This window comes from Mustelus asterias, chromosome 12 (genome assembly GCF_964213995.1).
Source record: "Mustelus asterias chromosome 12, sMusAst1.hap1.1, whole genome shotgun sequence".
Taxonomy (NCBI): domain Eukaryota; kingdom Metazoa; phylum Chordata; class Chondrichthyes; order Carcharhiniformes; family Triakidae; genus Mustelus; species Mustelus asterias.
The window spans coordinates 75,246,814-75,271,478 of record NC_135812.1 but is presented as its reverse complement, the minus strand read 5'-3'; the positions used below and the strand labels follow the sequence as shown (position 1 = coordinate 75,271,478).

Genomic DNA, 24,665 nt, shown 5'->3' with positions numbered 1-24,665 from the left:
GACATGTTGTTGTGATTTATTTTCATAATTTCTGATATGTCCTGCTATCAGATTGAGTATCTAATCAATTCAATGGTACGTATACTTCAAGTGATTCCAAAATTCTAATTCAATGTAGATGCCTCATTCTTGCTCCTTCAGGTTGTAAACCTGACTGCATCGTTTTCGGAAGGGCTTGAGCCCAGCTGAGGAAGCATTGTACAACAAAAACTGAAATAAATCAACATGCACAGATAGTGAAATACAAATGAAAAGTGCTGGAAAAACTCAAGAGGTTTGGCCATGTCTGTGGAGAGAGAAACAGAGTTAATCTTTCGGTTTCAAGACGACCTTTCTTCGGAACTGAAAAGGTATGAGAATGTGATGGATTTTGTGCTTTTGTAAAAGGCGGGGGGGGTGGGGGGGGTAGCAGGTGGAGGAAAAGGAAAGGTCAGGGATAGGTTAGAGAGTGGAGGAGATTAAATTACAAAGATGTCAAGGGACAAATAGCAAAGAGAGTGGGAATGACAGTAGTAAAGAAACAAAGCATTGGTCAAGAGTAAGTGTTAATAGCAGAATGAAAATCAACACCGTCTGTGTGGTGTTTGCACATTCTCCTCGTGACTGTGTGGGGTTTCCCCGGGTGCTCCAGTTTCTTCCCACAGTCTGAAAGATGTGCAGGTTAGGTTGATTGACCATGGTAAATTGCCCCATAGTGTCAAGAGGAATAGCAGGGTAAATATGTGGGGTTAAGGGGATAGGGCCTGGGTGGGATTGTGGTCAGCGTAGACTTGATGGGCTGAATGGCCTCCTTCTGTACTGTAGGGATTCTATGATTCTACGAAAGTGACAAGATACAGACTGACATGAGGGGAGTTATACAAAATGGAGGTGAGAGTTCACAGTCTGAAGTTGTTGAAAGAGTCCAGAAGGTTATACAGTGCCTGATCAGGAGATGAGGTGTTGTTCCTCTAGCTTGCACTGGGCTTCACTGGAACACTACAGCAGGCCAAGGACAGAAACGTGAATAGGAGAGCAAGATGATGGATTGAAATGGCAAGGAAGCGGGAAGGTCGGAGTCATGGTTGGAGACTGAATGGGGTGTTCCACAAAATGGTCACCCAGTCAGCATTTGGGCTCCCTGGTGTATGGGAGATCACAGTGGGAGGAACAAATGCTCCGGACAAAGTTGAAAGAAATGCAAGAAAACCGCTATGTCACCTGGAAGGAGTGTTTGGGGCCTTGAACAGTGAGGATTGATGCACCAACAGGTGAACGCCTGAATTTAATGTTCGAGTTCACACTTAGCTGCTCCTTACGGGTTTCACCGCACAAGGTTATGGGTGTGATGTTCCAGCCATCTGTGTCCCAAGACTGGAAATTCCCACCTGAGATCAACCGACCTTTAAATGGTCTGCCAAATTTTCTGTCCCGCTACGATTCCTGCGGCAGGCGGGACAGGAAAATTCCGCCTTATATCTTTGATTTTCAGTTTCCATAGATAGTAACTTCACTCTGACAAGAATTTCACTAAATCAAAGTTCAATTTAAATAGCATCCCCTGTATCACTGAAAGGTGAATTCCATTATGAAAAGATTTTAAAAAATATTACTTATTCAGCAGTGTCACAAGTAGGCTTACATTAACACTGCAATGAAGTTACTGTGAAAATCCCTGAGTCGCCACACTCCGGCACCTGTTCGGGTACACCGAGGGAGAATTTAGCATGGCCAATGCACCTAACCTGCACGACTTTCGGACTTTGGAAGGAAACCGGTGCACCCGGCAGACACTGGGAGAACGTGCCGACTCCACACAGTTACCCAAGCCGGGAGTCAAACCCAGATCCCTGGCGCTATGAGGCAGCAGTGCTAACCACTGTACCGACTTGGGTACACTGAGGGAGAATTTAGCATAGCCAACGCATCTAACCAGCACGGATGACATGGACTGCGTATGGGAATTGTATACATTCTGCATCATCACTGCAAACATGGTGGCAGAGGAATCATTTTTCAATTGTAAAAAAAAATCAAAGCAGCGCAATACTTGCACCTTATAAATACAACTGATCAAAATCTCTGTTCCATTAGGAGAAAGTCACAAGCGCAGCTCATAAAACGAAAGCCACGTCCCGACACCTCAGTCGGTTCTCCTGAACGAGGTATATGTAAGGCTGAATTTATTGAAACTCAAACTGATACTAAGGCATGCAGAAATTATAAGAATAAATCACACTGACAGCTCTGAACAAATGTTCAAATAATCGTTCCATCAGCAGAAGTATTATTTGTAGAATCTTGGGGTTGTGCAACACACACAATGCCATTCAAAGACTCTTCCAGCAATCTGTCAAATTCCTTTTGAAGGCTATTATTGATTTTGTTTCCACTATCTGATCAGACTGTGTTATAAATACCAACCACTTGTTGTGTAAAACTTTTTTTCCTCCTGTTGCCTTTAGTTCTTCTGGCAATAACCTTAAATCTGCTGCCTTGGTAGCGACTCTTCAGCCTTTGGTAACAATATCCCTTTGTTTTTCCCTATTTAAACCCTTCACTATTTGAAGATTTCAAATCTCCTCTTAACCTTTTCAGTTCTTATGGGGAACAAGTCCACTTTCTCGAGCCTCTCCTTCCACCAATTCCTCTTCGCTGGCACCGTTTCAGTAAATCTCTTCTGTACCCTCTCCAAGGCCTTCACATCTTTCCTGCAGTCCAGTGCTCAGAAATGGACCCAATACTCCAGCAAGGCACAAGCTAAAGTTTTGTAAAGATTTAGCACAACTTGCTGGCTTTTGGACTCCATTCCACTATTTATACAGCTTGGGATCCCATATGAAAGTTGAACTCTGTTTTTTAGCCTGAACAACCACCTTGAAAGATTTGTGCACAGTGTCCCCCCCTCCCCTTCCAAAGTTCTTGCTGTTCTTGCACCCCCTTTAAAATTATGGCATTTAATATGCATAATCTCCTCATTCTTCCATACTGGATTGCATCTGCCATTCCATCAACCTGTCCATGCCCTCTTGAAGTCAATTGTTACCTTCCTTACTATTGACTACACTTGCGAGTTCTGTGTCATCGGCAAATGTTGAATCAGTGCTTTGTACCCTCAAGCCCAAGTCATTAACGTGTGTGTAATGTACATTCCTGTGATATATAAGAGTTAGGCCATCTTATGTTTTTCTGTGAGCTGGTGCCACTCATTGCGGACAATGATGGTGAAAACTGAGGTGATCCATCTCTGCAGAGGAGCAAGAGATTTTCTGTGGCAACTGTATCTTGGAAATGGTGCAACCGATTGAAGACATACATGGTTAGAGAGTTTTGACTGTAAAACTGGCATGAAGCAGTTATATGCAACTTTTCTAGTGGAGAAAAGGTACAAAATTGCTCTTAATCCAGAGGCGTACTGAAACTTCTCAGGACATCCTGGACCCAGACGTTGATCGTGGTCGTCTAGTCAGTTGGGATCTAGTTTCCAGACGACCGCGCATTATCTGCACACCTCGTATACAGAATCGACGACGTGTAGTGTGCGCTTTCGGCGCGCTGTGCATGAGTGGCGTCAGTGCAGGCAAGGTGTGCATTTTCTACACACTAATGCACAGAGCCGGTGCATGCGCTTTCTCCGTGGAAAAGATGAGAGTAATCTTTATAATATAGTGTTACAATAGATACTAAATTATATCCTTACTGCTGTGCATTTCTGGTGAAGGCAGCTGCAAAACAATTGCATAAGGTGCTTCCAGTGGGTCGCAAACTGAATATTACACAACATTAAACCTTTGCTACTTAGGGTTCAGTAGCATGAGCTACGTCACAGGGTTGCCAATCCAAAGGTCTGGATTAATGATTTGGAGGACAAGAGTCTACATCCCATCATGCAGTTGGCAAATTTAAATTCAATGAATTAAATTAGGTTAAAATTCTGGAACCGGCGACCACAAAAGCACCAGATTGTTGTAAAAATCCACCTGCCGTACTGATGCCCTTTAGAGAAGGAAATCTGCCATTCTTATCTGGTCTGGCCTACATGACTTCAGATGTTCAGAAGATTTCTATTACAAAGAACAAAGAACAATACAGCACAGGAACAGGCCCTTCGGCCCTCCAAGCCCGTGCCGCTCCCTGGTCCAAACTAGACCATTCTTTTGTATCCCTCCATTCCCACTCCGTTCATATGGCTATCTAGATAAGTCTTAAACGTTCCCAGTGTGTCCGCCTCCACCACCTTGCCTGGCAGCGCATTCCAGGCCCCCACCACCCTCTGTGTAAAATATGTCCTTCTGATATCTGTGTTAAACTTCCCCCCCTTCACCTTGAACCTATGACCCCTCGTGAACGTCACCACCGACCTGGGGAAAAACTTCCCACCGTTCACCCTATCTATGCCTTTCATAATTTTATACACCTCTATTAAGTCTCCCCTCATCCTCCGTCTTTCCAGGGAGAACAACCCCAGTTTACCCAATCTCTCCTCATAACTAAGCCCCTCCATACCAGGCAACATCCTGGTAAACCTCCTCTGTACTCTCTCCAAAGCCTCCACGTCCTTCTGGTAGTGTGGCGATCAGAACTGGATGCAGTATTCCAAATGCGGCCGAACCAACGTTCTATACATCTGCAACATCAGACCCCAACTTTTATACTCTATGCCCCGTCCTATAAAGGCAAGCATGCCATAAGCCTTCTTCACCACCTTCTCCACCTGTGACGTCACCTTCAAGGATCTGTGGACTTGCACACCCAGGTCCCTCTGCGTATCTACACCCTTTATGGTTCTGCCATTTATCGTATAGCTCCTCCCTACATTATTTCTACCAAAATGCATCACTTCGCATTTAGCAGGATTGAACTCCATCTGCCATTTCTTTGCCCAAATTTCCAGCCTATCTATATCCTTCTGTAGCTTCTGACAATGCTCCTCACTATCTGCAAGTCCTGCCAATTTTGTGTCGTCCGCAAACTTACTGATCACCCCAGTTACACCTTCTTCCAGATCATTTATATAAATCACAAACAGCAGAGGTCCCAATACAGAGCCCTGCGGAACACCACTAGTCACAGGCCTCCAGCCGGAAAAAGACCCTTCCACCACCACCCTCTGTCTTCTGTGACCAAGCCAGTTCTCCACCCATCTAGCCACCTCCCCCTTTATCCCATGAGATCCAACCTTTTTCACCAGAGGGACTTTGTCAAATGCTTTACTAAAGTCCATATAGACGACATCCACGGCCCTTCCCTCATCAACCATTCTGGTCACTTCTTCAAAAAACCCCACCAGGTTAGTGAGGCATGACCTCCCTCTCACAAAACCATGCTGACTCTCGTTAATGAGTTTATTCCTTTCTAAATGCGCATACATCCTATCTCTAAGGATCTTCTCCAACAACTTCCCCACCACGGACGTCAAGCTCACTGGCCTATAATTACCCGGGTTATCCTTCCTACCCTTCTTAAATAACGGAGTTATTTATTTTAGTTTAGTTAGGGCATCATGCTTGGCATGGGCTTGGAGGGCCAAAAGGCTTGGTCCTGTTCTTTGTTCTCTTTGTACGTACAGGACTGCGGTTGGGTCTTAACTGCCCTTTCAAATGGCCTAATAAGCCGTATTGAAGGTGGCAGCTCATCACCACCTCCTCAAAAGACAATTGAAGGGTAGTCAATAAATGTTGGCCTTGCCAGTGATGCCCACATCCATTGAACAAATAAATAAACACTGTTTTTGTCCATTAAAATACAAAAACAAAGAAAACAGCAAATAGATATGCATTAAAAATCTGGAGGATAAACTTTTCTTCAAAAATTGAGTATCAACAAGCCTAATAATTCGTAAAGTTGACTATTTAGGTAGCAAAGGTAGAATAAGGCAGTGTAAAGCCTGTTGAGCATGACGTTTTAATATCCCTGAGTGATCGTAGGAAGACCGTGCTTGTAGGTCGAGTCAGGATAACTGTCGAAACATTCATTCTCGAGTCACCAAAGTCTGAGCACCCCTGACCCAGACAATGATGTAAAATCCCTGCCTGTGCACATCCAGACATTGCAACTGCAACATCTGACAAAAACCTCTGGTTATTATACAAGGAGGATGCCTTTCCTTGGGATTAATTTTCCTACACTCCAGTTTAATTGTTCCATTATTAATATATGCTGTGTATGATATTACTGGTATCCTTATTACCTGAATAGCCCAATTTCTTTTCCTGTTTTCTAAGCTTTCCAAATATAATTGTCCCCTTTTTGTACAAAGTAATTAAAATAGACATCAATGTCTTAATCAGAGAACACATCGGGGACCTATTGAGCATGATACTAAATCAATAAATCAATATAGTGAATCGCTACCAACAGGCATTCTTAACATTGTTATGTATGTTTTTCCATCGAGCCCGTTTGATTAGATATATCACGACCAATGTCATTGGCTAACAATAGAATTCTGTTGTTGTATGTATTAAGATTCACTCCCCAAGGATCTTCAGGCCTCCAGACCAAGTTCTTGTCTCAATCCCCCAACCATCAGCATCAGCCTTCGCTTTACTATCTCCCAGTCTTGGTCTTTGGCAACACAAGGTCTGCCAGTCCTAGGCTTTGTGTGTTGATGCCAGATTTCACTACTGCAGCAGACCCCTGGAGATATCATCATAGAATGATGCTCCAATGATGGTAAAATTGAAAATAACATCACTTTCAAAAAATAATGACTTTATACCATGCGCTGATTGGTGGCAACTGTGATCTCAAAGTAATATTTCAATTGTAATATTTGCAACAACAGCAATAGCGAGCCTTTCCTCCTGTGAGCAGATTGGGTTTGTATTCGTTGGAATTTAGAATATATTTCAATTGTAATATTTGCAACAACAGCGATAGCGGGCCTTTCCTCCTGTTTTTGGGTTTGTATTCGTTGGAATTTAGAAGGCTGAGGGGGGACCTTATAGAGACCTATAAGATAATGAAGGGGCTGGATAGGGTAGAGATGGACAGATTCTTTCCACTTAGAAAGGAAACTAGAACTAGAGGGCACAGCCTCAAAATAAAGGGGGGTCAGTTTAGGACAGAGTTGAGGAGGAACTTCTTCTCTCAGAGGGTGGTGAATCTCTGGAATTCTCTGCCCGCTGAAGTGGTGGAGGCTACCTCATTGAATATGTTTAAATCACGGATAGATGGATTCCTGATCGGTAAGGGAATTAGGGGTTATAGGGATCAGGCGGGTAAGTGGAACTGATCCACTTCAGATCACCCATGATCTTATTGAATGGCGGGGCAGGCTCGAGGGGCTAGATGGCCTACTCCTGCTCCTATTTCTTATGTTCTTATGTTCTTTTGTTTTATATTGAGATTAATCACATTTCATTGTCATGTTCCAGCTCCATGCCTCACTATCATGTCCTGGGCCTAACCAGCTCACTTGTTTCCTATCAGTCCCAGCCTCGCTGCTCGCTCCAAGCCTGCCCAAATGGCTGCCAGTCCAAGAGTCACCCACTTCACTTGTCCCAGCCTCAGGCATCTCAGCTCATTATGTTCACTTGCATCCTCCATACTCACTGCCTGCTCCTCTGTGCAATCATCACCTCCTGGCCTGGGGCACGGTTCCTCCCTCACTGTTCGCTTGCTTCTTTCATATCCGGCCATACCCGTTATATTCCTGCCCTGACCTCGCCACTCTCTCCCTCAACCCCTCTCCAGGAAAGAAATCAGAGCTCGGCGCTGAGGTAAACGCAGCAAAAAGACATTAACACTTTGGTCTCGGCTATTAAATGATCAGGGCCCTGAAACTGTTTCTAGATGACCATAGCGGGTATGGAAATGGTTTCCCCTCCATACAGAAAGGAAGGGAAAATGTGTGAGAAATACACAGAACGAGAAAGTGAAGGACAAAAAAGACATACAAAGGAAGGAGCAAAATAAAAAGAGAGAAACATTTACGAAGCAGGAAGGAAGATTGGGAAAAATTTTTAAGTGTCAGGAGAAATACTGAAAGAGATCATTTGGAGAGAGGGAGAGGCTTGGAAGAGTAGTCGGAGACAATCAGATACACTGGGATGAATGAAAGTCTGATAATAACAGAGAGGAGCCGATTGCTTGTCCGTCCAGCTGTATTACAGAACTCTGATGCTTCACACACTCCCCACCACAATCTCCCGGTAAAAGAGGCAATAAACCAAATAAAAACTCAAGCCAGGGGTAGAAAATCCAGAAAACTCCCCTTCAATCCCTTGAGGCAATTGTAATTACTCCTGATGATCACTCTGGCCCTGATCATCCCATTCAGTCCCCACCTTTTCCAAGAGACGATCTCCAGCCATAAACAGATCCCACTCGTGTCTGAAGGAAATTAGAGAATCAGAAATCCCACTCTCCTCCGAGAAAATAATCCTCTTTTCATATCTAACCTAGTTGCATTAGTTGAGACTGGGAACACTGGTCCTCACTAACCCATAAAGTTTACTCATGAGGGAAAGTATCTAGGAAGCCACCGAGGGAGATGGAAGAGTTCAAGATAAAGAGAGAAAGGGAAAGACAAAAAATTAAAGAATGGAATTGAAAGAAGATTCACTTTTATTTATTCACAGGATTAGATGTCGCTGGCCAGCAAGCATTTATTATCCATTGATTATATAATAGCAAGTTGCCTTCATAGCTTGCTAGGTTATTCCAGAGGGTAGTTAAGAGTCAATTTTATGTATGTTTGGAAACATATATAGGTCAGACTGGGTAAAAATGGCATAATTCATTTATGGGATGTGGGCATTGCTAGCTGGGCCAGCATTTATTATTCGTGCCTGAGAGCATTTAAGAGTCAACCACATTGCTGTGGCTCTGGAGTCACATGCAAGCCAGATCACGTAAGGACGGCAGATTTTCTTCCCTAATTGTCATTAGTGAACCAGATGGGTTTTTCCGACAATTGACAATGGTTTCATGGTCATTATTAGACTTAATTTAATTCCAGATTTTTTTTATTGAATTCAAATGTCACCATCTGCTGTGGTGGGATTCGAACTCAGGTCCCTAGAGCATTACGTTTAAGTTTATTTATTAGTGTCACAAGTAGGCTTACATTAATATTGAAATGAAGTTACTGTGAAAAGCATTGCCCTGGGTTTCTGGATTACCAGTCCAGCGACAATGCCATTACGCCACTGCCTTCCTTTCCTCATGGACATTAGTGAACCAGTTGTGTTTTAACAACAATCCGTTGTCATGATCACCATTCTCGAGAGCAGCTTTATATTCTGGATTTATTTGATGGTTTCAATTCACAAACTGTCATGGTGGGATTTGAACCCACGGACAGAATCCTCCAGGCCTTCCTGCTGGCAGGATCTTTCGCTCTGGCCAAAGTCAATCCCTGCTGCGGGTTCCCCGACACCGGCACAGGAGAGAGCTGCATATCACCATCGACTGCGGCAGGACTGGAAGATCCTGCTAGCGGCCAATGGTGCACCACCTCTGCCACAGTAAAACCTGCCACAGGCAGGCTGGAGAATTCTACCCAATGTCTCTGATTAATAGCCCAGGCTTCTGGCAGCATTACCACCCTGCTACCAATACCCATATCATATTCTTATTATTAAAATCAAGATTGCCATCAAACATTAGGTTGAATTCAGGCAAGCTCCAAGGTTAAATCCTTCAGATAAGACCCATCTTGATGCTTAGGTGAACAATGCCAAAAAACAGGTACGGTAGTTTAGATTCCATAAATAAAGCGGTCAAATTAGACTGGAGAAAAAGGAATAATCACATTTACCGTGTTCTAGATGAATCCATGTCCAATACTAGTTTCGCTAAATGTTTTCTCTGTTTCTGAATATTAGGAATGTCCACCTAAAAAAAAAAAAAATATCATTCTCTTTATCTGTTCATTGGAGATTATCTGGTTGAATAAAAATGGTAATTCACTTTTGCAATCATATTCCTCATTATTCAAATTAAGATTTCCATCACATACAAGGTGGAAGTCAGGAAACTCCAACAGTTAAAGCATTCAGATAAGAAAGCTTTAACTGGACCCTCATGATTTTGAACATCTCAATCAAATCTCCTCTCAAAATTCTCTTTTTCAAGAAGAGCTCATGGTGGTTGGAGGTCAATTATCGCAGTTGCAGGACATCACTGCAGGAGTTCCTCAGGGTAGTGTCCTAGGCCCAACCATCTTCAGCTGCTTTATCAATGACCTTCCTTCCATCATTAGATCCAAAGTGGGGATGTTTGCTGATGACTGCACAATGTTCAATATCATTCGCGATTCCTTAGATACTGAATCAGTCTGTGTCCAAATGCAGCAAGACCTGGGCATTAGCAAGGCTTGGGCTGACAAGTAGCAAGTAACATTCATGCCATGCAAGTGCCAGGCAATGACCATCTCAAACAAGAGAGGATCTAACCATCGCTCCCTGACATTTAATGGCATTATCCATCACTGAATCCCCAACTATCAACATCCTGGGAGTTACCATTGATCAGAAACTGAACCGGAGTAGACATATAAATACTGTGGCAATAAGAGCAGGTCAGAGGCTAGGAATTCTGTGGTGGGTAACTTACCCCCGACTCCCTAAAGCTTATCCACCATCTACAAGGCACAAGTCAGGAATCTGATGGAATACTGTCTCCTTGCTTAGATGAGTACAGCTCCAACAACTCTCAAGAAGCCTGACACCATCCCGGACAAAGCAGCCCACTTGATTGCTACCCGTTCCACAAACATTCAATCCCTCCACCACCAATGCACAGTGGCAGCAGTGTGTACCACCTACAAGGTAGACTGCAGGATTGCACCAAGGTTCCTTAAGCAGCACCTTCCAAAATCAAGACCACTCCCATCTAGAAAGACAAGGGCAGCAGATACCTGAGAACACCACCACCTGGAGGTTCCCCGCCAGGTCACGTCCCATCCTGACTTGGAAATATATGATTGTTCCTTCACGCTCATAAGTCAGATTCCTGGAATTCCCTCCCTAACAGCACTGTAGGTGCACCTACACCTCGGGGACTGCAGCAGTTCAAGAAGGCAGCTCACCACCACCTTCTGAAGGGCAACTAGGGATGGGCAATAAATGCTGGCCTAGCCAATGACTCTCACAACCTGTAAATTAATAAAAAAAAGAACTTTAGTTCCATGCTTTGCTGAACCTACTAGCTAAATGGCCGGAGTATAAGCGTGTTCGGATGAACAGTCCACACTCAGAAAGGGCTGATGGAATAGAATTTGTGTGCGTGCTCACCTGTTCTCTCATTGTAACTTCAGTAGAAACTCAGTGGAAACTTGGTGACCATTTACACCATTGCTACAGGATTTCCTAGAGTTATAACTGGGGATCAGAGAGAAAGGCCTACAGAAATTCTACCCTGAGGGCAGTCACTGACCCGTTCCATACTTCAACATTTATTTGTTTCTATTTTGAGTATATTTGCCATTTTAGTTTCCCTTTTTCTAGAAAGAGCCTCTGGCTATTCAGGACAATCTCAGCACACTTCTTACCTCAGCTAACACGAAGAGTGGCTCTATCACATCCCGTTCTATCTGTAGCTCGAAAAGGATAAGCTCCTGGGCTAGCCTGTCCTCTGTGTCCCCACACATCTTCAGCATCTTCCTGTAGAGAGAGAGGACACAAGCCACGTTAGGCAGAACTCCTACTGCGGAAATAATCATTACAGATACACCGTCAGACAATGCAACATGCTGTTCTCTTTCTCCCTAGGTTTAGCCTTTACTTTAGAAAAAGCACCAGGAATTCCAATTACGTAGTTCTGAAACAACACAAATATTTTTTCCAGCATGTGTAGGTTCCCAATTTTGCACAATGTGAGCCATTGGCCACTGAAAGATCTTCAGTCAGTTCATTTTTAAAAAACCGACACAAACACTGGATGGGATTTTCCGGTCGTGCTTGCCCCAAGGCTGGAAAATCCCACCCGATGTCAACGGATCTTTGCACGCTCCATGTCCTGCCTGCTACGATTCCCGTGGTGGGCGGGACAGGAAAATTGCACCCACTGTCTTTGCAGTCATCATAAAGAACAGTCAGAAGTCTCACAACACCAGGTTAAAGTCCAACAGGTTTATTTAAAATCATGAGCTCATGATATAAACCTGTTGGACTTTAACCTGGTGTTGTGAGACTTCTTACTGTGCACACCCCAGTCCAATGCCGGCATCTCCACATCATCATAAAGAACACTTTATGACGATGCATTATTTCGGCATTAGGCATTACAACGACTAAGCTTACCTCTGGAAGCATCACCCAGATAGATTATCCAAAGGAACTCTACTAAAATTTAGGCAGCATTGACTGTACCCTATTTGCTCGAAGCAGTTCAGGCTGTACATTATTTATTCCCCACAGTATTTAAAGAATTATCAGCATCACAGAAAATAAGAATTTTATCTTTGGAACGATATTTCAAACTGTAACCTGTTGCACCAAAACCTTCCAATTTTACAACTCTTAAACAGACAACTGAACTCAATAGCAAGTGGGTGGAACCCTCGGGTTCTGATACTCATAACAGAGGCTGGAATTTTACCCCTACTCCCGCCCCGGAATCGAGGCAGGCGCGGCTTGCAGAACGACGTTCTCCATTGGCCTTGGGCAGGACTTTACGAGCCTTGGGCAGGCGAGGTGGTAAAATTCCAGCACATTTGTTAGTTCTTTTCCCCCCAATCTGTGGTCCTCTGTGGATCTCGTACTCCAATTGCTGTCTCTCCATTTATAACCATAGCGAATTGGAGTTTCCTCACTTCCAAAATCTGATTAATTCCTCATTCGCTGCCCATAGCACCATGTAACGCCTCTTCAGAAGATAATCTATTGTATCTGAAATGTGTTTCAATATCTCGAGAAGGCGCTCCATTAATGACAAGTTCTTTCATCTATGCTCCAATGTCAGGACGTGTTGCTATCGGGCTGTGGGTTTGCACAGTATTCCCCAGCACAAAGTCTACAATTCTAACAGAAACATTTATTCAGGCTCAAACTCCAGCCTAACTTCAAGAAGAAATTAGATATAGCTCTTGGGGCTAAAGGGATCAAGGGATATGGGGGGAAGAGGGGATCAGGATATTGAATTTGATGATCAGCCGTGATCATAATGAATGGCGGACCAGGTTCAAAGGGCTGAATGGCCTCCTCCTGCTTCTAGTTTCTATGTTTCTATAGTTTCGCCATGCCCAGCAAATTGTGACAAAATCAAAATTATTTTGTATTTTTCCACATATCTCTTTTAGCCATCAGCAGGAAATTCCTCGGCAAACTGGTATACAGGATGGGTCTGGAATTTAATGCGAATTTATAAGCCTTCTCAATGTGCACTTGGTTAAAATGTACAGGGGCCAACAAGACTCTTCAGTATGATGACAATGAGTCCTTACAACAATGCTCAAAGCAATAAAGACCAAGATGATTTTACTCATAGCTTGGCATCATTCTCCACGCACTCTATAAACCTTGCCAGCTTTGTGCAAATATTAACAATGGGGTATTCAGCCTCTCCAAGTTTCAGCTAACTGCTTGGCCAGAACTAACACAATATATTATGCTGGGCGGGTCCGACAGAAAACTGGACTATAAACTGCGCAGTTTGTTTTATTTTATTACTACGCTTAATTTTCAGATGCCTCAACCCAAAACCTAGTTTGAAATTTATTTGGACGTATTTTAATAAGATATTTTAGCAGTTTGACTCTAACCCGGGCCTTATGCTTAATTCACAGTACATCTAAGACTGGTAGCCACACAGTGCGACGCACAATCATCGGATTCATTCTATGCACTGCAAATTGCAATGTAACATTCAGGAGGGAGCTCCGGTTCTGGCTGATAAATTTCAAATGTTTTTCGAATCGAGCGTTCAAAAGCTTGTTAAAGAAATGCACTCTCCCCCAGGTTGCAAACTACCCTATAGGTCGAGTGGATCCCTCGAGCACTTAAAGCCAGATTGCCAAAACGCAGCAGGGCCAAGTTCAAATGGCTTCCACAAGGCAAACTCAGTGTTCTAACCACTTCACAGCTGCTCAATAGTAACAGCCGCCCAAAGACAGTTCTTTGGTTAGGCTTGATTCTTCTATACAGGAAGTCCCTGGATTTATGACCCAAAGTGGTTTCCAGGAATCAATTGTAAGTTGAAAGATTCTGGGCAGGATTTTCTGGCTGCGCTCGCCCCAAAACTGGAAAATCCCACCCGAGGTCAATGGACCTTTGCATGGTCTGCCCTCCTACCCGCTATGATACCCGCGGCGGGTGGGACGGGAAAATTCCCCCCCATAAGTTGGAACCAATTCTCCCATAGGAACAATGTATAAATGGGGGATTGGTTTCCGAACCAAGGCTGGAAATCACTCTTGGGGTGGCCGGCAGTGTTACATGTTCTCAACTCTTGTCCTGTCAAGCTGAGGTGACTATTGATGCCTGCACACTTTAGCACAAATGCCTTGGTTAGTGTGGCAGATATAATGAAGCCATCGGTCACTGTCAGCTGCCTGTTTAACCTCGAATTTCTGCTCGTCTGAGCGCAAATTAAATACAACATAAGTGTATAAAATTGTAACAGTTGTGCCGTCATTTAACAGAACAAAACACTTGTTTCCACTGAATAAACATGGCTCCAGTTATACAGACGGGCGGCACAGGGTGTCAATGCACAAACATGAATGTGCTGGCATGGTGTCGTAAAGTCAAAACCGATGATGCAAAGTCAAAATGGGCTGTCGATTTATAAACGTTGTAAGTGCTGTTCGTCGTAACTCGAAAGTCGTAAAGTCAAGGACTGCCTGTATTGTTCTTTCCAATTTGATCATAAAGGGGTTGTCTGTGGTGAGGGGAATGTCTCTTCGCTGTATCTGAGCAGAATGCAATGTGTGTCCATAGCAAAGCAATGGGATTACAAATATACCACCCAACAAACACAGCACCGCTAACTCGCCAGAATGTTTATTTCTCAAACGATGCAATATAATTAAGTTGGCATTCAGAATCTCGCTGATGGCAGGTCATCTCGCTATTGGTTGGAACTTGTAAAATTAAGGCTAAGATATAGGCATCTAGTCATGAAACACTGAAGGCAAATTTGTATATCGAGTGGAGTGAAACTGAAAGTGCCAAGAAACACTTAATAAATGTGTATGTTCAAATGAATCAGAAGTTTAAGCTGCTACACTCGAAAGCGTAACTTAAATCAGTTACTTAATCCTAGTTTGGATGTTTTCCACGGTTCATAACAATGAGCATGAGAAATATTTAAGAGACTTGTATTCCTCAAGTAATGCTGATATAAATTATTGATTTGGTCAGAGCAAACCTTCTGGGGAGAAAACAATTAAAAAAGAAAGATTTGAGCAGCTTTCCTGAAAGCCAATTTAAGCAGAGCAACCCACTTGTTATACGGAGACGGTACAAATATAGTCGCAGGACGGAAATGGCCCTTTAACCCACGCAGCCAGCTTTTGTCCCAGAACCCAGTCAGACCACCCAGTCATTGCTTTCCTATAACAAATTCACACATGTACACTCACTGTTGAACCAGGTTTTAATCCAGTTAGCATCTGAATGTTTAAACTGAAGTACGAGAGTTGATTAAACAATCTTGATATATTTAATATACCGTACAATTTTGGGTAGGCATCATCGTTGCTACATGTTGAACACTGCTCATTAAATAATTTCAGACACTCAATTACTTCTGAAACAATTTGGTCAGACTACATTTCCAGTGATGAGGAACACAGATTAACATAGGGGTGGCCCATCTCCCTTCATCGGAATATCACAATCATGCATCAGTACCAATGGGATTAAGCAAATGGAACTCTGTGGTTGATTACACAGAAGTTCCAACATTTAAAAAAAAAGTACTTCAAAGCCTTACCCTAGTAAAGAATCTTCACCCAGGATGGTAGAGCCTTCCACTAAACACTGGGCTAATGTTGTTAATGGTAGCTTTTTCTGTGGACAAGACCAAAATGATTTATTCAGATCTTAGATGTGACTGCTATCACGTACCAACTCAGCTGTTTCTCGATGCCAAACCTCACAAGTCAACTACTTCAATGCTACCAATAATCTATCAGAGTTTCAAGAGATGTAACAGTTTCATATAATACCAGTGATTCTATTGGTGGAGACAAGTTCCTTGATTTTCTATCGTACTAAACTTCTAAATGTGTTTGTCACAAACATTCACAATCTTGCTATAAATATTTACAAAAAATGCCCCTATATCTGGTCTTGAACTAAAACTGCTGCCTAAACCATAGAATCCCTACAGTGCAGAAAGAAGCCATTTGGCCCAATGAGACTCAGCGACAACAATCCCACCCAGGCCCTAACCCTGTAACCCCACGTATTTATCTTGCTAATCTCCCTGACATTAAAGGACAATTTAGCATGGCCAATCCACCTAAACTGCATATCTTTGGACTGTGGGAAGAAACTGGAGGCACCCGGAGGAAACCCACGCACAGGGAAGAACGTACAAACTCCACACAGGTTGTCTCCCAAGGCCGGAATTGAACCTGGATCCCTGGCGCTGTGACGCAGCAGTGCTACCGTGGCATCCTGTGAGAATTGATTGCATCCAGGTATCCCAGTAAAACGTTGACTTTAATGGAAAATACTAGAGATGTGAAACAAAAATTGCTTCCTACAGACCAATCATCACTTGGGAAGGACACACTGCATCACTAGCATATTTATTCAGACATAAACGCATTATTCCAACACACTGTGGATAATTTTCACTTTAGATGATAATATAAAACAAACGTTAGTGAATCAGTCACCTGTTCATTACATATCATTTCCAATTTTCCTTCCTGTTGTCTGCCACAGACGGGTAGATCAGCCCAGGTGTATAATGGATTGCCTGTCCGGTATTACCCAAAGTTACCCCCACTAGGTTACAGACGCACACTTTGTAAAAGACTGCTTTAACAAGAATTTCCTTTCATCCGGGGATTGACACTTGCTCTAATGATGCAACAGCATGTGGTGTTATATTTTGGGATGCCGTGGGGGTTGGAATCTTGCCTTTCCCGATGGCAGATTTGAGGGGGGGGGGGGCATTTAATTGGGCGGGGCGGTGGTTGGGGGAGATCCTGTCACCTTCCTGCCTCTGCCCTGATTGAGTCTGTGAGGGGGGGGCATAGGCAAATAATGCCCATGAGGGCCCCATCCTGCTGCTGTTGGTATTGACTGAGTGGCGGGCAGGAACCTCACCATGTCTGGAGCATGAGCAGCAAGTCCCGGTTTGTTTGCCCACTGTCTCCCAGGGTGCTTCCTGATACACAGTTACTCAATGCCTGGTCAAAGCACCTGATGTTGGAATGGGGGGGGGGGGGATGCTGCTGAGAACCACCCCACTCTGGCCCTTGCTGCTGACTCCTCGCTCCCCTCCTCTCCTGTGGACCCCATCCCACGATCCCCTTCCCACCTTCACCCACCTGTGTCTGGATCCCTCAGTGACCTGCGGCCTTAGGTGGGTAGATGGCAGTCACCACTGTCCCAGTGACGCTGCTCACCTCCGATTGGCTGGCAGTCTTCAATGAACAGGATTCCCCCCACCCCACCTTCCTGCTGGGGGAAGGTCTGCTTCTGGCTTTGAGAGTTCCTGAGTGGAAACGAGGTGCAGTGGGCCCTGTCATCTCCACAGGACCTCTCCCTTTCATCTCAGCTCTCCAAACAATTAAAGTAAAGTTTACAAAACGCTATCCATATGAGAGTGGCATGGTGGCACAGTGGTTAGCATTGCTGCCTCACAGCGCCAGGGACCTGGGCTCAAATCCAGCATAGGGTGACTGCCTGTGTGGAGTTTACACGTTTAAAGTAGTTTTAAAGTTTATTTATTAGTCACAAGTAGGCTTATATTAACAGTACAATGATGTTACTGTGAAAATCCCCTAGTGGCCACACTCTGGCACCTGTTCGGGTACACTGAGGGGTAATTTGGCACCTAACCTACACATCCTTGGACTGTGGGAGGAAACCGGAGCACCCGGAGGAAACCCACGCAGACACGGGGAGAATGTGCAAACTCCACACAGACAGTGACCCAAGCTGGGAATCGAACCAGGGTCCCTGGCACTGTGAGGCAGCAATGCTAACCACTGTGCCACCGTGCCGCCCAGTGTCTTGGCAATTGTAGGCGAGGTGGATTGGCTGCGCTAAATTGCCCCTTAGTGTCCCAAGATCTGTAGGTTAGATGAAACCTCAACATTAGATAATACATCAACATGATTCAACAGCTAACATCGCAAATGGTGAGTTAGACTGACTATATCAGTGGACAATAATGAAAGCGAACTTACGGATCGTTTGTCGGCGTCTACACCTTGTTGTCCCTGCAGACATGCTGTGAGTTTTTTGTGAGTGCTGTGGGTGACCTGTTTCACCAGCTCTAGTCGTTTCTCCACCTGTTTGGTGAAACAAAATTATTACATTGCGGCCGCAAAAACTCAAACATAAAATCACTTTCGATGCAGTATTCTTCAAAGCAAAACCAGGGTGTGTTCCGAAAAACTGAATGAGGTTCAATCCTTGGCACAGCTGACGTTAAATCCAAAGTATATTAGCAACAGTTCTGGAATTTCACCGTCCCGCCCGCCATGGCAATCGGAGCAGGCGAGGAGTGGACAATGGGGAGGTCCGTTGACCTCGGGCAGGATTTTACAGTTTCGGGACAGGTGAGGCCGGAAAATCCTGCCCATTTGTTATTTTGTGGGAGGTTTTGCGGTCGACAGTGCTTTATAACAATTGACCCATAGGTAGGTTCGCTAGAATTTAGAGTCAAGGTTTTGCAGCAAGGCAACCACATTCTGTTAAAATCCTGCAGCAAGCCCCACGAGGAACAGTTAACCCTTTCGAACCATCGTGACAATGTGAACCGGAACAACTCGTCACAAACAATGCACCTCCCAGATGTTACTGTTTCTTGAATGCCCAACAGCGACTCAACTGAAGCTGCCACTATCAACCATATTTTTATTGACAAGTATTTACAGAGAAAGTTGGCAATTAAGATTTAAATGTCTCCCCTGACTTTCCATTTGGAGGTAAATGGCAGCTAAATGTCAAGTTTCTCCACATCAAAGTTTCAGTGAGCCAACTTTGTGCCAATATTCGCGATATTGCATCTTCAATTATGGTGAGCAGATCATTCAACAAAATGTGTTCAGAAGCTGCTGGGTGTGGTGCTGGCGTTGCCACGATGATGTTATGCTCAAGTTTCCACACAAATTTAATATAAGCCCGAACATAAAATCTCCTATGAATCAGCAACATATTCAATAGACAATTGGAAAGTGGCATTAAAGAGGAGTGGGATTGCCCTTACCCCTTTCAGCTCTGTAACCTCCTGACTGAACTCATGCTCCATCATACTTTTTTTAGTTGGCTTCCATTGGCTGTTTTCATCTGCTCTTGGTACATAAGGTTCATGACTAATGACCTGTTACAGGTGTGTGCTACTCTGCTGTAATGACTAAACAATTGTGGATACTCTAGTGTAAAGTGGTCATGGGCACCCTTCAGCAGTTGTTAAAATTCCAGAGACTGGCACTGCTTCATTCAATTCCACGTGGGTTACACTGACATCCGAATGGAAGCCATGGGGAAACTCCAAGCTGATGTGCTCAACACACCAGGCAGTAAACAAACTTGGAGATGCATTTTAAATAAGAAAAACATGATACTGTTCTTACCACATTGAGAGATGTAGATCGTTAACTCTAGCCTTTCAAATATTAGGAAAAGGAAGGTGTCAGGAACTGTGGACTCAGGAATTCTACAAAACCAGTTGAATAAGGAGCTGACAAAAGGTTTATTTAGACAGTCACACATCAACTTCATGCGTGTATCCTTGGGGGATGTTACTTCAAGATAAAGAGAATGAAGGACACTTTGACACTCTCTCCTCCCCCACATGTAAAACTTGTCTCCAACATTTCAGCCAATAGCTGTTTTTTAAATAATGTACACAAGAGATGAAACACAGATTGTGTAGACTCAGGAATAAACAGAACTTTAAACAATGTGGAGAAACTGATGTTACCTGCAGCAGATCTTCAGTTAATACTTCTGTCTTTTCGGCTCTACAACAGGAAAAGAAATAATGTCAAGATAGATTCTGGCCCATCGGAACAAACATACAAACAACTTGAACTCAACTTTGGCACGGTTTAAGTCACTATGTAAACGCCATGGTAAAGCAATGTTCAAATTGAATCTATCGACATGAAATACTTGTAATATTTAACCAACCTAATGGTTACATTGGATAATAACTGCATTAGTTACAAAATCAGAATTCTCCGATCAGAACGATGTCCACAACTTAAAGGAGAAAGTTCCACTGTTAAAATCTCCTTGAAATGCTGAGCAGTTGGATTATGTTCAGCATTAACGATAATTTGTTTTTTATTATGCTATTTATATATTTTTAAAAGAAACTGCTGAGTGGTGATGACATTGATACGCTTACACATAGTTAGAGACAGTTTTGACATTGTGAGGGAGCTGAATTAATACATGTACTTAATGCTGAATCATCCTAGGTTGATGTGCCCTATCCCAGATTAAGATTCATCACAGCTTCAATAACTCTCTCAAGCCATCAGAGCTTGCTGTTTTCAAGAAAACATCAACAGAAACGTAGAAGGAAAAGGTCAGTGTTCATCTTAGTTCTTTAGGACATTTTTATTTCAAAGATCCTGATGGTTGGTGTCTATTTTAAGAAAGGTCACAACACATTGATCATTCGGCCCATTGACATTCGGTTGCTGTATTGTACTGACTGTATCACAGGCATAAAACTACATTTAATTCACTCACTACCTTTTACGATCACAATCTGACAAACACGAGACTGTGACATTTCCTAAAAGGGAGCTCTCTGCCCTGGATGAACAGATTCTCCAACATGCTTCAGTGAATAATTTAATGTATACAACAATGATTTAAAAAAATATTTTTCCAATTATGTTCTGTGCACAGTTTCACAACGCGCTACAAAACAGCAAGGTTAGCATCAGTGCTGAGCCCAAAATGCCTACTTTTGCATCATCTGCTAGGGGTTTGCCCTTGAGTTAACTGACCTGTGGCAATGCAGCATTATCGAACACTACCTACTGAGATATTTTGTAATGAGAATGCACATAGCCCCACGCTTGGAAAGAGACATTGATATTTACAGCAATTAAGTAAAATGACAGAGATGGTCCAGGTTAATTATTAGCGTCCCGTGTTCTTGCACTTAGACAACATGAAACATGGATTCTCAAGACTTTCCAAAAAGCGAAGAGGTTCAACACCTCAGTTTTTTCTTCATCATCTTGTAGATGCTTCCGAGATAGTGAATGAATTCAAGGAAGCGGATGAGATACTGGATTTTTGGGACGTCGGCAGACAGAACCTCATCACTCGGCCAGCTGAGACGGGAATACGGCACATTGCTGCTGTTGTCACTCAGCAACTGCATCTTGAAACGAGACATTATCTTCCGGAGCGACTGATGGGTTCAGACTGAAATGTTACTTTTTTTTTAAAAAACTTAAGCTATTTTTTGTTCTTTTCCAGGTACCCGAGACTGTATCCACAGTACGGGAGGAAAGCGGACGTAGCTATTCTGCAGACTGAGCAGATTGCTGAGTCAGCCACTTGCTGCAGTCTCTCTCAGCGTGCGCTGCCTCATTGATTCATAGCTCCATCCCATAATGCCCTGGAATGTGCAGAGCATCTTTTGGGTCAAATGTAATTTGGTTTGTGCCAAGAAAGAAGAAATAAAAGCTGTCTGGGATAGATGTATAAATATATATGTAAATATAAATATAAATATATATATATATATATAGGAACAGCATTAGCCCCTGGCTGATTACCTTTTATGGACATCACCCACAGCCTGTTCATTTGGAACACTGGCATCTCTACTGCGTGTAATAGCAGGCGGATCTCTTTTTACAGTGCAAAATATCTTCAACAACGTGACACAGCAACTTAACTATCGATAGGTTTTAGGAGCTATTCTTCAAGGTGACGACTGTACTCTACCAGCCATAGATACCCAGACAAGAAAACCCACACTGTCCTCCGTTGATCCTTTCCACATTAGGTGGCACAGTGGCACAGCGGTTAGCACTGCTGTCTCACAGTGCCAGAGACCCGGGTTCGATTCCCGGCTTGGGTCACCGTCTGTGTGGAGTTTGCACATTCTCCCCGTGTCTGCGTGGGTTTCCTCCGGCTGCTCCGGTTTCCTCCCAAACTCCAAAGATGTGCGGGTTAGGTGGATTGGCCATGCTAACTTGCCCCTTAGTGTCAGGGGGACTAGCTAAGGTAAATGCATGGGGTTATGGGGATAGGGCCTGGGTGGGATTGTGGTTGGTGCAGACTCGATGGGCCGAATAGCCTCCTTCTGCACTGTAGGGATTCTATGATTTCTATGATTCTACATTACACAGGCAATCCATTACGCAGCGATCTATTACACTAGTGATCTATTACACAGGTGGAACAGTGGTTAGCACTGCTGCCTCACAGCGCCAGGGTCCCAGGTTCAATTCCGGCCTTGGGTCACTGTCTGTGTGGAGTTTGCACATTCTCCCCTTGTCCATGTGGGTTTCCTCTGGGTGCTCCGGTTTCCTCCCACAGTCCAAAGATGTGCGGGTTAGGTTGATTGGCCATGCTAAATTGACCCTAGTGCCAGGGGGATTAGCAGGAGAAATGCGTGGGTTTGCAGGAATAGGGCCAGGGTGGGATTATGGTCAGTACAGACTCGATGGGCCGAATGGTCTCTTCCTGTACTGTAGGGATTCTGTGATATGGGCCTCACCAGCTAGTTATAGTACTTCAGACAATTTCAGCACCAGAATCTATAAACTGCCTCATTCCCATTGAAAAGGGCCAAAATCCTTCCATGTATGCTGATGGCTTTTTAACTGGTCTATCCGATTAACTATTGAAATAACAGCTGTGTTTATTGTAAAATAAAGGCATTTGGAACATGTTAAAAGGATATTATATTTTGGTACAAAGCATTTGAACATGTTTATAGACAGACTCCATTACTCCACTAGGGAGCAAAGTTGAAATCACCACCACCGTCAAAGCCCCAACTCTTGCATTTTCTTCAAATCCTCCCTTTTATGGTCTCACCTCCCCTTACAGCTCTGTAACCTCCTCCTCCTCCAGCCTCACCCCTTACAGCTCTGTAACCTCCTCCTCCAGCCTCACCCATTACAGCTCTGTAACCTCCTCCTCCTCCAGTCTCACCCCTTACAGCTCTGTAACCTCCTCCTCCAGCCTCAAGCCTTACAGCTCTGTAACCTCCTCTCCAGCCTCACCCCTTACAGCTCTGTAACCTCCTCCTCCTCCAGTCTCACCCCTTACAGCTCTGTAACCTCCTCCTCCATCCTCACCCTTACAGCTCTGTAACCTCCTCCTCCTCCATCCTCACCCTTACAGCTCTGTAACCTCCTCCTCCTCCAGCCTCACCCCTTACAGCTCTGTAACCTCCTCCTCCTCCAGCCTCACCCCTTACAGCTCTGTAACCTCCTCCTCCAGCCTCACCCCTTACAGCTCTGTAACCTCCTCCTCCTCCAGCCTCATCCCTCACAGCTCTGTAACCTCCTCCTCCAGCCTCACCCCTTACAGCTCTGTAACCTCCTCCTCCTCCAGCCTCACCCCTTACAGCTCTGTAACCTCCTCCTCCTCCAGCCTCACCCTTACAGCTCTGTAACCTCCTCTCCAGCCTCACCCCTTACAGCTCTGTAACCTCCTCCTCCTCCAGCCTCACCCCTTACAGCTCTGTAACCTCCTCCTCCTCCAGCCTCACCCCTTTCAGCTCTGTAACCTCCTCCTCCTCCAGCCTCACCCCTTACAGCTCTGTAACCTCCTCCTCCTCCAGCCTCACCCCTTACAGCTCTGTAACCTCCTCCTCCAGCCTCACCCCTTACAGCTCTGTAACCTCCTCCTCCAGCCTCATCCCTTACAGTGCCCTACCACCACTGCAAGTGAGGATGGAGTATTTGGCGCTCAGCCAAATCTCCGTTTCCAGTGAATCCTGCTAGCGAGAACGGCCAGCGAATTTCAGCCCTTAATGTTTACACAAACCATGCACTGTTTGAATTGATCTGTATCAGGGGGGAATCTTTATTCTCTGACATTATGATCAGAAATGGTCTTAACTGTTGATTTCAATAGCTTTAGTTTGGGGCTTGAGTTAAGATATGTTGACAAGAAAGTTTGATTTTATTCATGTCTTCCCTGTATCTGGAAACAAATATGCATTTGTTTGTGGTGAAATGTAAACTTCTAGAGTTTATGGCCCATAAAGCAGGGGTTGTTGTAAAAGTGGGGTGACATAAGATGAACTATAGCCATTATGAGGGGCCACCTTCAAAAAAAAGGAAGGAGGAACGGCAGACTGGGGGATAAAAGTTGAGAAATCATAATCCTTGTCAGCACAGGGATACCACAGCTTCTGGAATATGACTCTTCTGGACACAAGACAAAGAAAAGGGACATTGTCTGTTCCAATAACACCAAGAGTCCCTGGGATCCTGAGAGATGGGAAACGTCTTAGTTGTCTTCAATACTTCATATTAAGTAAATGTAAAATCTTGTTGAATAAATTCTACTTGTTTCATACGGGCGGCACGATAGCACAGTGGTTAGCAC

At 44.0% G+C, this 24,665-nt stretch overlaps 1 protein-coding gene across 3 annotated transcripts in view; it reads right to left on the bottom strand.

Annotated features, from left to right (window-relative positions):
• LOC144501580 (rho GTPase-activating protein 44-like) overlaps positions 1 to 24,665 on the bottom strand; it is a 345,975-nt gene that overhangs the window by 104,346 nt on the left and 216,964 nt on the right. For all 3 annotated transcript variants that reach the window (XM_078225440.1, XM_078225439.1, XM_078225441.1), the window contains exons 2-6: positions 20,044 to 20,083; positions 18,302 to 18,406; positions 15,865 to 15,941; positions 11,480 to 11,591; positions 9,746 to 9,822 (exon numbers count right to left, since the gene is read on the bottom strand). In XM_078225440.1, coding sequence (XP_078081566.1) covers positions 9,746 to 9,822; positions 11,480 to 11,591; positions 15,865 to 15,941; positions 18,302 to 18,406; positions 20,044 to 20,083 — 411 coding nt within the window. The remainder of the gene's footprint in view (positions 1 to 9,745; positions 9,823 to 11,479; positions 11,592 to 15,864; positions 15,942 to 18,301; positions 18,407 to 20,043; positions 20,084 to 24,665) is intronic.